The sequence below is a fragment of the Terrapene carolina genome, unplaced genomic scaffold, assembly GCF_002925995.2.
Source record: "Terrapene carolina triunguis isolate 2854851 unplaced genomic scaffold, T_m_triunguis-2.0 Scaffold42, whole genome shotgun sequence".
Taxonomy (NCBI): domain Eukaryota; kingdom Metazoa; phylum Chordata; order Testudines; family Emydidae; genus Terrapene; species Terrapene triunguis.
The window spans coordinates 51,974,073-51,987,621 of record NW_020664393.1 but is presented as its reverse complement, the minus strand read 5'-3'; the positions used below and the strand labels follow the sequence as shown (position 1 = coordinate 51,987,621).

General features: G+C 43.9%; 1 protein-coding gene across 1 annotated transcript; it reads left to right on the top strand.

Moving 5' to 3' along the window:
• The first annotated feature begins 6,305 nt into the window (after nucleotides 1-6,305).
• Nucleotides 6,306-13,123, top strand: ADI1 (acireductone dioxygenase 1). The gene is made up of 4 exons (XM_024215799.3): nucleotides 6,306-6,536; nucleotides 9,520-9,639; nucleotides 11,330-11,509; nucleotides 12,599-13,123. The coding sequence occupies exons 1-4, from the start codon at nucleotides 6,417-6,419 to the stop codon at nucleotides 12,719-12,721; spliced, it is 543 nt and encodes a 180-aa protein (XP_024071567.1). The 5' UTR covers nucleotides 6,306-6,416; the 3' UTR covers nucleotides 12,722-13,123.
• Nucleotides 13,124-13,549: the final 426 nt, after the last annotated feature.

The following is a 13,549-nucleotide window of genomic DNA, read 5'->3' as shown; positions in this document are numbered from 1 at the left end:
TGTACCTTAGAGCACTTCTTCTCTATGCCTATCTGTCTTTTCCAGACAGCCCCTCCAGGTTGCTTAGTGTCGAAGAAATTCCCTCAGTTTTGCCTTGAGGGACCAAAGGATACTGTGAGGAGCATCTGACTCTGAATTGATTTGCTCAAGCATTTCATAAACTGAATTTCCAGCAGCACAGGGACCTGGAGGAGACGCAGTCTCCAGGCGTCAGTGAGAGCATGTACTTTAGAGAAATCCTGCTGATCACTTTTGATCTTTCCCTTTGTCAGTTTTAGATACATCAACAAAATAAAAATAATTTGATACTCGTGCTATTCTCAGCATATGCGATGAGAGCAGGAACAAAAGAGAGAAAATGGGTTTAAAATAATGGAAGAAAACAAGAATCACAACAATGTGCATTTCCTCTGGCTTTTGCCACAGTCTACCTACTTGGGAAAAAATTTAAGGTTTAAGCATATTTGTGTATGTAGGTCCAGACTTAAGCATGAGAAATTGCTTCAGGTCCTACACAGACTTGCAATCCCCCCCAAACTCCCCCGTGGTCAAAAGGAGATAATACCTCCTGACTTCCCCCTCCAAAAGCAGCTCCAAATTTGTGGCAACCTTCCACTTGATTTTCCCCTCTGGCAGAAGAACAAAAGAATAAGCCTAGCCCCACTGTGGTAATGAGCCTGGAACACCTGATCTTTGTGCTCTGGCAGTGAGAATGGAGAGGCAAGTGTCTCACAGCTTGCTTTCTAGCAGCTTTGTGGCTCTGTAAATTGTAAGCTAGCCCTGGGTGAAATGTTTGGACAGTGTGGTTGGAGGAACACCAACGATGCCTTGCTCAAAGCTGGAGCTAAACACATTTAGAAGCTTACGTGAACAGAAATGCTGATGAATCATGTGTGTCAATATGATGCCACATAAAGGAATTTTTTGAGTTTTCAATTTGCTTTTTCAAAATCCTAGGAAATGACACTAACTGAACAATGAAGTTGCGAAGTCAAGCATTCAAAAGTTAGGAAAGGACAAAATCAGGATTAATTTGGCTCCCTTTGTGTAGGGCCCTACCAAATTCACGGCCATGAAAAACACGTCATGGACCATGAAATCTGGTCTCCGCCTGTGAAATCTGGTCTTTTGTGTACTTTTACCATATACTATACACATTTCACAGGGGAGACCAGCATTTCTCAAATTAGGGGTCCTGACCCAAAAGAAAATATCGGGGGGGGGGGTCACAAGGTTATTTTAGGGGGGATCATAGTATTGCAACCCTTACTTCTGTGTTGCTGCCTTCAGAGCTGGGTGGTGGAGAGTGGCGGCTGCTGAATAAGGGCCCAACTCTGCAGGCAGCAGCGCAGAAGTAAGGGTGGTAATACCATACCATGCCATCCTTAATTCTGCTCTGCTGCTGGCCAGCAGCCACCGCTCTCCGCCTGCTCAGCTCTGAAGGCAGTGCCACCACCAGCAACAGGGCAGAAGTAAGGGTAGCAATACTGCAAACCCCCCTACAATAACCTGGCGACCCACTGCCTCCCACAACTCCTTTTTGGGTCAGGACCCCTACAATTACAACACCATGAAATTTCAGATTTAAATAGCTGCAATCATGAAATTTACAATTTTGAAATTCCTATGACCATGAAATTGACCAAAATGGACCGTGAATTTGGTAGGGCCCTACCTATGTGAATATGCATTATTTATGATACAGTCTCTAGTTACATGATCATAAAATATTTTTTCCACAGAACCTCTGCCTTATTCAATGCACTGGAGTCACCATACTCTGGGGATGAATCAGGGTTGTGTAGTGAAGGAAAAAATTGTCTGTATTACCTCTGCTTCATGTGTTGCAGAACTTGGAAGGTGTGTAACAACTGAAGTAGTGGATTGCAGACATGGAAAGGCTGACCTTGTGGTTAAGGCAGTTGAATGCTGATCTGGAGAATTGTATTCTCTCTCTGCCTCTGCCACAGAATTCCTATATGATGGTGGGCAAGTCACTTAAACCAAACTTTTCAGAGGTGGTCACTAATTATGTTCCTCATTTTCTGGGTGTCCAACTTAAGACCCTGGGGCTTGATCTGAACCTAAAACAGAAGTCAGCCGTGCTTTGGACACAAAGTTCTATGTAATGCTAAGTGTAACACTTTGGGGTTCAACTCAGATCAGTAAGAGGTTGTGTCACTACACTGTCCTGTAGCTCTGGGCTTATCTGTACTGTGCAGCCCTGGCTGAAAGCCCTGACACCAGCAGCATGCTCATAGCACAATAACCTCACCCTGGCTTCCACCAGCCTCGGTTATTCCTTGCAAGGTGACCCCAACACCCCGCCCCAGATAGACAGAGTTACAAGCAAACAAAAGTAACGATATGCTTCTAAGACTAAGATCTGATTTAACCAACTAGACTCTCTTGTTCAAAGTGTTTCTAATCAAGTCTCTTTTCCAGCAGCGTTGACCAGACTCTCGAGCCAGAGCCTTCACAGAGCTCCAAGTGCTCAGTTCCTTTATCTCTTCAGGTGAAGGATACCAAAATGGCTTTTTCTCTCTCCTTATATCTTTCTAAAGTTCATTGATCCTGGTGCATCTTTCCCCACTTGCTCCCCTGATGGCTTTGTTTACCATGCATGTAAGTGTACCTTCATCGTCTCTGCCTGATGACCAGGCAAATACAGATTCCTTTGTCTATGGCAGACTGGGCTTATGCATTGCTTGCCCAACACAGTTTAAGGACATAATTCTAGCACATATTTATAACATTGTACATACACCACACAATGATTTTCAGGACAAGTGTGTTACCAGTTTGTATATGATATCTTACATGACAACTTTTAGATACACATTATGACATGTACTGAGTATGTGAGGCCCGACAAGAGTTGCTGACACAGTAGTGAACATCAATGGGCCTCAGTATCACACTAAGCCCTGGTCTACACTGCAGAGTTAGGTCGATGCAAGGCAGCTTATGTCACCCTAACTATGTAAGTGTCTACACTAAAATTTTCGTTCCTGCTGACGTGACTCGTCCACTCCACCAACTTAATAACTCCACCTCCACGAGAGGCGTAGAGTCAGTGTCAATGTAGTTAGATCAACGCAGCGTCAGCGCAGACACTGTTGCTTACATCGACTGTTGCTGGCTTTCAGAAGCCGTTCCACAATGCCTTACACTGACAGTTCAATCGTGCAAGCGTGAGGACACACACCGTCAACACAAGGTGCAAAGTTTAGACACGTACAAACGATTTAGTTACTGTGGCAGTTGTACACTAACATAAATTAGGTTGACTTAATTTTGTAGTGGACATGCCCTAAGTTCTCTGAAAAATCAGATCATACGTGCTTCAAATTTGATGCTAAAAGCTGGTGGACACTTTTGCCCTTAATCTCTTGCCTCAGTTCTCCGTCTGTAAAATGTGGATGATGCCATCCTCTCACCTCACAGAAGTGTTATGAAAATAAATCAATTTAATGCATGAGCAATCTTAATAGTGGTATTTCCTAACTTTGAGTGCTTGAGTTTGCATGCGTAATGTTCCTTTAATGTCATTTTTTGTGTGTGTAAAATATATTAAAAAACAGAAGAAATGGAAACCAACAGGATGGGTCATCCTGGTACTTATGTATCTTATCTGGTCCATATATTTATATTTAACTGGTTACATTATTATATTATTTATTTATCTGTATTGTGGTAGAACCTAAGAGCCCCAGTCCTGGGCCAGGAACCACTGTGCTAGGGGCTGTAAGAACACTGAAAAATGAGTCTCTGCACACACAATTCAGTACATTTCTTTGTGTCAGGGTTTTTGTTTTCTTCCACGTTTTGCAGAACACGGAACACTGCTAGCACTCTGTACAATATAATAATAATAATACTTTTGAAATAATACCAAAGTAATGTTATTTTGAAGGTACAAAAATACATACTTTAGACAGTTAAATGGAATTATTAAAAGTTTTAAAATCTGACTTTGAATGTTATTTGGGTCAAAGGACACTTATAAAATGTGAAAGTTGTAGTGGGTGAGCACCCCTACAAAGTATAAGGAGACATAAAAACAGACATAGCTAAACTTGTACACAGGTACCAGGAGACCAGCCGTCCAAGCCCTTAAATTACCAGGTTTCAGCAAACTTGTGAAATAAGGATGTGGCCCATCCATGTTTATAATGTTTTGTGTGACAGCGCAGGTAACAAACTATGTCATTACTATTTAGACAGCTATAGTTCAGGGTTAAATTAGGGCTCCACAGCATATTTTTCTTTTCTGCCCGCAGAAGCAAAAAAGAAATTGTTATTTAATGTAGCTGGGCCACAAGCATGTTTCACATTTGTGTTTAAACATGGTTATATTTGTATAACATTCAGTCCTGTCCTCTCTCCAAGGTTAACTGTTCTGTACCACAGTTAAAGGAATCTGCATTCTAACCCTTTTTAAGTTGCCAGATCTTGACCTAGCCTGTAACACAGTCCCTTAACATTATTATAGAACAGTATGTCCTGTCCATGCTAGCAAGAAAACTACATGTTAGAACGCTGATATTCCTTCCCATGCCAGACAGCTATGCTGCAGCATAATGATGCTTAGCAGAATTTTATTTTTATTTTTTATAATTCTGACAGATATCATGTGTCTTTTTAAGAATTTTTTAAAAGATTTTTATTGATTTAAATTTTCACAGTTGTGAGAAATTATGGGTGGAGGGAATGACAGTCAATGCCGAGATTCAAAAAGTTAAAGCTTTATAACCGTTAAAACACAAATCGTCACCATTATATATCAAAACACACTGGGTAAAAATCCTTACATCAAACTCTAAATTCTGAAGCAGCATTTTCCTTACTCTGCCTATCTGTAAATTTTGATAATTACCTTCTAAAATGTTTTTTCCCCTGTGTGTGTACAAAGAAACTGATGTTTAGCCATAAAAATCTAATTGTTCCAAGCCTAAGCCTAGTTCAGCCTCCAAAACAGAGCATTAAATGGTGTTATCTTGCAGCATGGGCATGGCTACCACCTTTGCAATGCAAAAAAAGCCCCCCCACACTCCCATCCCCCACAAGACAAGCTCTCCGCAATCCAAACCCCAAGGGAACTCCTCAACCTCCCAACAGCCACTTATAGTATCTAGAGCAGTGGTCCCCAAACTTTTCATGGTCGTGCCCCCCCTTACCCTGTTCACAACCCACCCCCAGGAGCTAGGGTGGACAGGGGTAAGGGGGCCAAGGCTGGGGCCAACTGGGGCTGGAGGCTCCTGGCTGGGAGCCAGGGCCATGGCTTGGGGTAGAGTGGGGCTGGGTGACATTCCCTCCCCACCCCCTGTGGGGGCTCACCCGGGGCCCTGCTGTGCCCCCGAACGTTCCTCTGCACCCCTGGGGGGGGCACAACCCACAGTCTGGGACAGTGGTGGGCAACCTGCGGGCCGCAGGCCACACACGGCCTGTCAGGGTAATCCTCTGGCGGGCCACCAGACAGTTTGTTTATATTTGCATGGCCACCCGCAGCTCCCAGTGGCCGCAGTTCGCCTTTCCCAGCCAATGGGAGCTGCGGGAAGCGTCGGCCAGCACGTCCCTGCAGCCCGTGCCACTACCTGCAGCTCCCATTGGCTGGGAACGGCAAACCGCAGCCACTGGGAACTGTGGGCAGCCATGCCTGTGGGCAGTCAATGTAAACACTGTCTTGCAGCCCGCCAACAGATTACCCTGACAGGCTGCAGGTTGTCCACCACTAGTTTGGGAGCACTGATCTAGTTATAACACATAGTTCATAGATAAGATTTATAACACCATTTTCTTACTTAAACTTCAGAAATGGGACCACTGCAGCATCTTTAGCTGGACACAGAAACTTTTAACATTAGTATTGTGACAATAATGCAAATCTTTAGGCTCAGGTAAAAAAAGCCCAGCAGATTACTTGATTTTTCTGGCAATTGGCAAATCTATAAAAAAAAAACAACAGCCAGGCTGGTCAAATACCAGCCAGCTGGTCACCCTCGGCATGGGTAAACTAACTCTGGGGTTACTGGAATATTGCAATGTTACTGCCAAGTGTTTCAATGCAGCTGCTGGATTTCCTCTTCCAAGGCAACACGTTTCTACCTAGGAGGCTAAGCCTTATTCCTATGAAGGATGCAGCCTGTTTCTGCACAGTCACACAGAGCTTGTGGAGCGCGAGCCCCGACCCGGGTGGGGGATGGAAGCCGCGGCCCCTTTGCTACCCGGGCGCTTTGGCAGCAGGCGCTCTGCGGATCACGCGCTCCGCCGGTGCCCGCGGGCGGGCTGCAGCCAGCCCGGCTGCGCGGGGGGAGCGTGCCGCGGCCCTGGGCCGGCGGGAGGGCCCGATTGGCTGGCTGAGAGCCGGGCCGGCGCGCTGCGGAGCAGCGCTCGCCCAGCAGCCGCGGGTCAGGATGGTGGAAGCGTGGTACATGGACGAGTCCGGAGAGGACCAGAGGGCCCCGCACCGGCAGGAGCCGCACCGGCCCGTCAGCCTGGAGCAGCTGCGCCGGCTCGGAGTCTTCCACTGGAAAGTAGGCAGCGAGCCTGGCCTAACCCTAAGCGGCGCCTGTAGTCCGGCCACTCAGCCAGGGTCCCCGGGACGGGAGCTCCTGGCCCGCAGCCTCCAGCCGCCCGGCCGCCGCAGGATCTCGCTCCAGCTGCTTGCGCAGTGCGGGCTCCGGGGCCCAGACATCTCTGGTCTTTGCCTCCGCCCATAGACTTGTCTACAGCGTGCGAGCGCCAGCGTGGCTCAGAACACCCCGATCCCTGCTCCCAACCCGTGCTGCAGCGGCCAGGGTGGAGTGGGGGGTTGAGGACCCCCGCTGGCCTTTGATCGGGGAAGCGGGGTATTGCTTTGCTGTTACCAGATCCCCAGCCCAGGGTGGGCGGTTGATGGGCCCTCTCCTCTGCCCGAGTCACTTACCATTTGTCTTTTAAATTAACTCTGCACTTTAGCCCCTGCCTTTACTGAGTCTGTGCCGCAGCGCTAGCAACCACAGCTGTTTGTCTGATGCTCCTCCTGCTTGTTCCTGAAATACCATTCACTTCCATAACACGGACTTGCACATCCACATGGCCTGGCTTTGCCTGTTAATATTGGAGATAATGGAAACCCATCTTCATGGTCCAGTGTTGTGCCAAAGGAAATCCAAATGTATCAGGTAGTCTAAAAGGCCTGTATGGGCCCAGACATGGTTCTTGAGAGAGAGGTGCTAATAAGGGATCGAATCTCAGTGCAGGTAGGGCCCAAGGAGTGTCAGGTGTCCTGCCCTTGTAGTTTAAAAATCATGATTTGTTTTTTTTAATAGAAGTGAAAACCTAAGATCCCTGCTGGAATTGGAAGCATGCGAGCCTGCTTAAATGTAAAGGTGGTATTGTATGCTTTCGATCCTAGTTTGAGGTTGAACATACACGAGACAAAAAGTGCATAAATGGCTTAGCCTATTAAGTGCCCACTTTTCAAAATTAATTTAGATTAAGACTGAGGCCTTGTCTAAACTCAAGAATTGTTCTGCTTTACCTAGCCCAGTACATTAGAACCTCAGAGTTACAAACACCTTGGGCATGGAGGTTCGTAACTCTGAACAAAACATTATGGCTGTTCTTTCAAAAGTTTACAACTGAACATTGACTCAATACAACTTTGAAACTTTACTGTGCAGAAGAAAAATGCTGCTTTTACCCATCTTAATTTAAAAGAAACAAGCACAGGAACAGTTTCCTTACCTTGTCACGTCTTTTTTTTATTATTATTTTTACTTTTCCTTTATTTTTTAGTAGTTTACATTAAACACAGTACTGCACTGTGTACTTTTTTTTTTTTTTTTTTTTTTTTTTTCCTGATTTCTTTTTTTTGGTTCCAAATGAGGTGTGTGGTTGACCGGTCAGTTCGTAAAACTGTAACTCTGTGTTCGTAACTCTGAGGTTCTACTGTATAGCTAAAACAGCAACCCTCCTCCCCAATGTGGGTGAAGTTATATTGGCATAAATGTGCTTAGTCTGTTTTTTAGATTGTCAGACAGTGAAACAGTGGGGAGCAGGTAACAGATTTTATGTAAGTGCAAAGCATATTACAGCCCTGCTGTGGAAAAGTGATTTTTAGATTAGTGATGATGGGCGAGGTTAGTAAAGACAAATAAACAAATATATTATGAAAGTTCTACCTTTAGGTATTTGGGCAGCTAACCACGATCTCTCCTTCCCACAGGCTAATTCACAGGGTTCCTAAAGTGAAGCACATGTACATTGGTGGTGCTCTATAATGGGTGGGTCAGACAGAAGAACTGCATAATTGAGCAATTCTGGCACCTAGGCTACAGGCCAGACAGTCTTGTACTGTAAAATGTATCCCTTATGGATACACAAGATAGAATTCAATAATTCCTGTCTCCCAGTCACATGCTGGGTTCACTAGAGCAAGTAGCCTTTATAAGAGACTCTTCTAAGCCTGATATGAGAAACTCTTTTAGGGTATGATATGTATCTGTGGTGAGACTTATAAAGGTTTTTATAGCATGGTATTTATTGCATAAAGTGTAGGCTTATCAGTAACAAGTCACTGAGCCTATTGTTAATTCCTACCAAAAAACCCAAAACAAAACATTAGAGCTGAGAATGTGGAACCTCAGATAGGGTGACCAGACAGCAAGTGTGAAAAATCGGGACAGGGTGGGGGTAATAGGAGCCTATATAAGAAAAAGACCCCAAAATCGGGACTGTCCCTATAAAATCGGGACATCTGGTCACCCTAACCTCAGACAGCCTCTTTCATTTGGGTTATTAACATGTTCTCACATCCGGGAAGGTGGATACTGAGCAAAGAAAGTCTGTAACCAGAGCAGTTTAATGAAGTTTTTAAAATAATCAATGAAGACACCCTCCCTCCCCCCATTGTTGTTGCCAACTTTCAACTGAATGTTATTTATTTATTTATTTTGCTGTCATGCTGCTGCTGCTGCTTCTCCTACCAAGGCTAATTTGTTTTGGAAGCGTGCCTTGCCAGGATTGGCAGGCTGCCTGGTGGGAAAGCGGTAGTGAAGTGACTACGAACAACGAGAATGTTCCTCCTGGTAACTCCAAACTTCAGCAACTGTGCAGGGACAATGGCAATCCTGCTGATTAGTCACGAGGGACTCCCAGTTGTTTTCTTTGTGAGGGAGGACAAGACATGATTCACTCTAACTCTGGGATTCTGGCTCTGGAACGAGAAGCAGACTGTGGGAGCAGTGTCTGATGGCAGATTGAGCTTGCTTTCCCAGTACGTCCCACTGAGACACCCACACTGACTCTGAAAGGCTAGCTTTTCTATAATCCCTTTTTTTCCCTTTAGACTACAGAATAACAAATAAATAACCTTGCTGGACTTGTTAGTAACTAGTATGTAACTTGAAATGTTATTTATACACTAACTGGCTGCGCTTTTTGGTTTTGGAAGTAGTTGTTTGGGTATCCTGGCTGTCTCTGATGTTTGTTTGTTTTTAATTCCTCCTTCCCTCCCTCCAAAAAATCACACAGTTGGATGCTGACAACTATGAGACTGACCCAGACCTAGCAAGGATTCGGAAAGAGAAAAACTATTCTTGGATGGATATAATAACGATACATAAAGATAAGCTGCCAAATTATCAAGACAAGGTAAAGCAGCCCTGGTTTGGATCTGGGAAGGGAGTAAGTTCTGAAGTCTGCCACTAGAGTATGCACCAGCTTTTGAAGTGCACGTTCAGAACCTGCTCTTTGAACGATGGATTTTTCCCCATTTTTAAAAATCACATTATTTAGTTTTTAGATTTTCAAATGGCTGCTTGGATTCCATTTTTAAAACGAGAGAGGGTTTTGTGTTTTCTGTAATCGCTTTCCCTTTAGTAGCTTACATATGATGCCTTTTAGAATGGTTCCCATTTGTGGCTCTCATTTGTCATGTTGAAACTGCACATTTGCAAATGGAGCCCTGCAAACACTATTAGATTATCATCCAAACTAAGGTCAGGCCATTGCCAGCTTGGGGCTTTGGCAAAATCTTTCCCCTTTCTGAACTTCAGAGCAGCAAGCCCTGAGCTTGGTCACTGCTGCCCTAGCACATGGTGGTAATTTTAATCAACAATAACAAATCCCTCAGTACTGTCATAAATAATTTCTCAGTGTTCTCAGAAAAAGGAGGCCACTCTTCTCTCTCTTGGCCTGGTTGTCAAGGTGATTGATTTTAGTGCTAAGAATATTTTAACATACTCACCATTGGAGGGAATTGGAACTTCTGCCAAATTCATTTTGATGGAAATTTGTGACCTCCCATACATTTGAAATAACTTGTGAGCATGCTCACTTGGCAGTTTTCAAAGTTGAAACACGCCTACAGCTACATGCACTTTGGGGATTATCAGCCTGCGAAATGTATTAGTTGGTAATTAGTTCTTTTGTCTCCAGTTAATTTTTTTAAAGTCTGAAATGTGCTAAACACTTGAGGGGTATGAGGGATTTGTGCAGTTCCCCAGCTGAGAAATGTTTTAATTTGGGGAACTAATGTCCTGGTTGCTTCAGAACAGATCAGTAGGAACAATGTCAAGTTCTCAGTTATGCATTTTATAATGAAACTCCTTCCTCACCAGTTAAACGTAAAGATGTGCCATTCCAACTGAATGTGAATGGTATGGTAACTCAGGAGTTCGGTGCTGATGGTGAGGTTTCTCCATATCCATCTTAAATTGAGTTGTTCCTCAAGGCTTCATCACTTCCTTCCCTACCCATGGCATTGCAGTAGTTCCCCCTGCCTCTCCTGACAAGTCCTCATGGGACTCCTTCAGAACCTGGCATTATTGTTCCTAAATTGTCCCAAGGACAAAGTATCCTTCACCTCCCAAAGATCTGAGAGAACATTGTCTCTCCTGGTTAGGGAGCGAGGCCTTGAATTTGGAACTCTGACCCAGGGTCTGTCTCTTGTTGACAGTATGAATCACTATGCAGCGGTCAACCTAGTTGGCAACAATTACTTGTATTGTTCTCATGTAGATGATTAGCTACAGTAGGCAGTGATGTTGTATTTGACTTATTCCAGTGTAAAGTGACAGGGGACTTCAGCTCTATCATATTTGTGCATCCCAGATAATTGTACAACTATAGATGAATATTATCCTACCAAGCATGGATCTGACTTCATGTGCCGTTAACATAGTCTAGTAGTGCATTGGTCAGAGTTTTATATCTTTCTGGACTCTTTGTAAAGTGTCTCCCAAACATTGGGAGACAATCTCCATATGCCGTTGTATTCAGATTTATTTCTTTGTTCAACAAACTTTAAAAGAAATGTAATATCCTCTCCTTCCTACCCTAGATAAAAATATTTTATGAAGAACATTTGCATTTGGATGATGAAATTCGCTACATACTTGAAGGAAGTGGCTACTTTGATGTTCGAGACAAAGATGACAAGTGGATCCGGATTTTCATGGAAAAGGGAGACATGATCACTCTTCCTGCTGGCATATATCACCGATTTACACTGGATGAAAATGTTTGTATATGGCTTTATCTATTACACTCCTAGATATATGCATTGACAGACAAGTGTACAAAGGCATATTGCATAGTGGTGACTAAATATGCTATTTCAGATCTGTAGTTCATTAAACCCGGAACGTGAGGGATACAAAAGGATTTATAGAATCTGAGCTTTCACCTCTTAGTTGCCAGTTCCTATGCAGCTTATCAGTAGTGACTTCAAGTCACTGCCATCTTAGACACGTTCTGTAACTTGTGTGAAATCAGCGTATGGCCTGAGTCCAGGGAGTCTACAGTTATCCACCACAGTTGACTGAGGCATGGAGACTGATTCAGCCAGGCTGAAGGCAGAGCCACATAGGGAAGCTTGAATTGCCTCTGCTCTGTACCTCTTCTGTAGATAAACTGAGCATACTTGTCTTGGCATCTTTCATGAGTACTTAACTTGCCTGTAGAGAGGGAGTGTAGTCTAGTGGCTAGAGCCACAGCTGGCAGTCAGAAATCCTAGATGAATTCTTGGCTCTGCCATTGACTTGCTCTTTGACCTGCTGAGAGGGGTTATATGTTTAATATAGCCCTATGGCCTTATCTGTCTGTGGGAATAGCCTTGAATCAGCAATCAGTGTAGCTGCACTGGTGCTGACTCCCAACTGTGGACAAGGATATGCTCACTTGGTGCAAACCCCAGCATTGCATGTCTACATTTAGGGGTCTGTGCTGGTGCAGCTACACCAACGCCTGTGTCCCAGTATAGGCAAAGCCTGAGAGACTTGCTCAAGGTCATGGACTTTCTCCATCTGTGAAATGGGTTAATACTTTATCTGCCTTACAGGGGTATTGAGGATCCTCTGAAGTTTGTAAAACAGTATAACAGTGCTAAGTACAGCTACTACTACAATTGCCAGGTTGCTAGGATCACTGAAGCAAAATAGTGATGGAACTCCCAGGGTAGTGTGAAGCTCCTAAAGCATCTTGAGATGCTTTGAAAGATGCTACAGAAGTGGAAAATATCATAAACCGCAACAGGAGTTGTTAACTCTGTAATTCAGATGCCTCCAAAAGGAGCTGTTATGCTATCTGCAATTTCCTTTTCCTTCTGCAGAACTACGTGAAGGCAATGAGGCTGTTTGTTGGAGAACCAGTCTGGACAGCATACAACCGGCCAGCTGATCACTTTCCTGCTCGAGGACAGTACATCCAGTTTTTGGCACAAGCAGCACAGTAATACTCTCTGAAGTCTAATGTGTGGAAATGTCCTCAAGCTTGAGCAGAATGGACATTGGGAATCTTGTACTTCAACACCACTCACTGTAGGATGTGTTCTGTTTCCTCTGTCCAAATGTGCTTCTCTAGCTCTAATTTTGGGAGGGTGAATGGGGAGTATGGACAATACTTAATGTTCATCTTAGTCTGAAATGATGCTATCAAACTACTTAAGATGATTGTATTTAATTAAAAATCTATTGCATTCTCTCAAAGAAGCTGCACAAGATGAATTCACATAATCAGGACCTTCATATGCAATTTACCTAGCTCTGCCCTGGTACAAATGTCTGTGACTTTGTTATAATGAATTGCAGTGATTTACTTTTGTAGCATTTTAATAAAATGATTTTCTATCTTTAAATGTCTGTTAGCTATTTTCATGTCCTGACACTAAGAACCCATTGGACAATAGTGTTTCTGTGACTCTGTTAACTGGGTTCCGGTCCTAGCTCTCTCACTGACTTGCTTTTTGACATTGGACAAATCATTAACTCTGCCTTAATTTTGCCATTTGTAAAATGGAGATAAGAGAGTTACCCACCTTAGTCCAGTGTTTTGAGATCTTCAGACACTGTGTAATTGCAGGAGTATTATTGAAATAAGCCTCCTCAACAATGTCAAAAATGACAATGTTTTTTGTCTAAATGTTTGCTTTAAAAGGAAAGTTTGCCTACAGCACAGAATGTTGTGCCTGCTCAGTCTCCTGATGAGGTTGTAATTGGAGTGTAGATCAAGGCATGCAAATTCTTCACTGCTGGGCCCTGTGTGCAGTTGTTTACAGCTGTGC

Excerpts from the sequence above, each read along its gene's own strand:
- ADI1 (XM_024215799.3), top strand. The coding sequence starts at position 6,417 with ATGGTGGAAGCGTGGTACATGGACGAGTCCGGAGAGGACCAGAGGGCC. Across the intron at positions 6,537-9,519 it reads TCGGAGTCTTCCACTGGAAA|TTGGATGCTGACAACTATGA; the intron begins GTAGGCAGCGAG and ends AAAATCACACAG. Across the intron at positions 9,640-11,329 it reads TGCCAAATTATCAAGACAAG|ATAAAAATATTTTATGAAGA; the intron begins GTAAAGCAGCCC and ends TTCCTACCCTAG.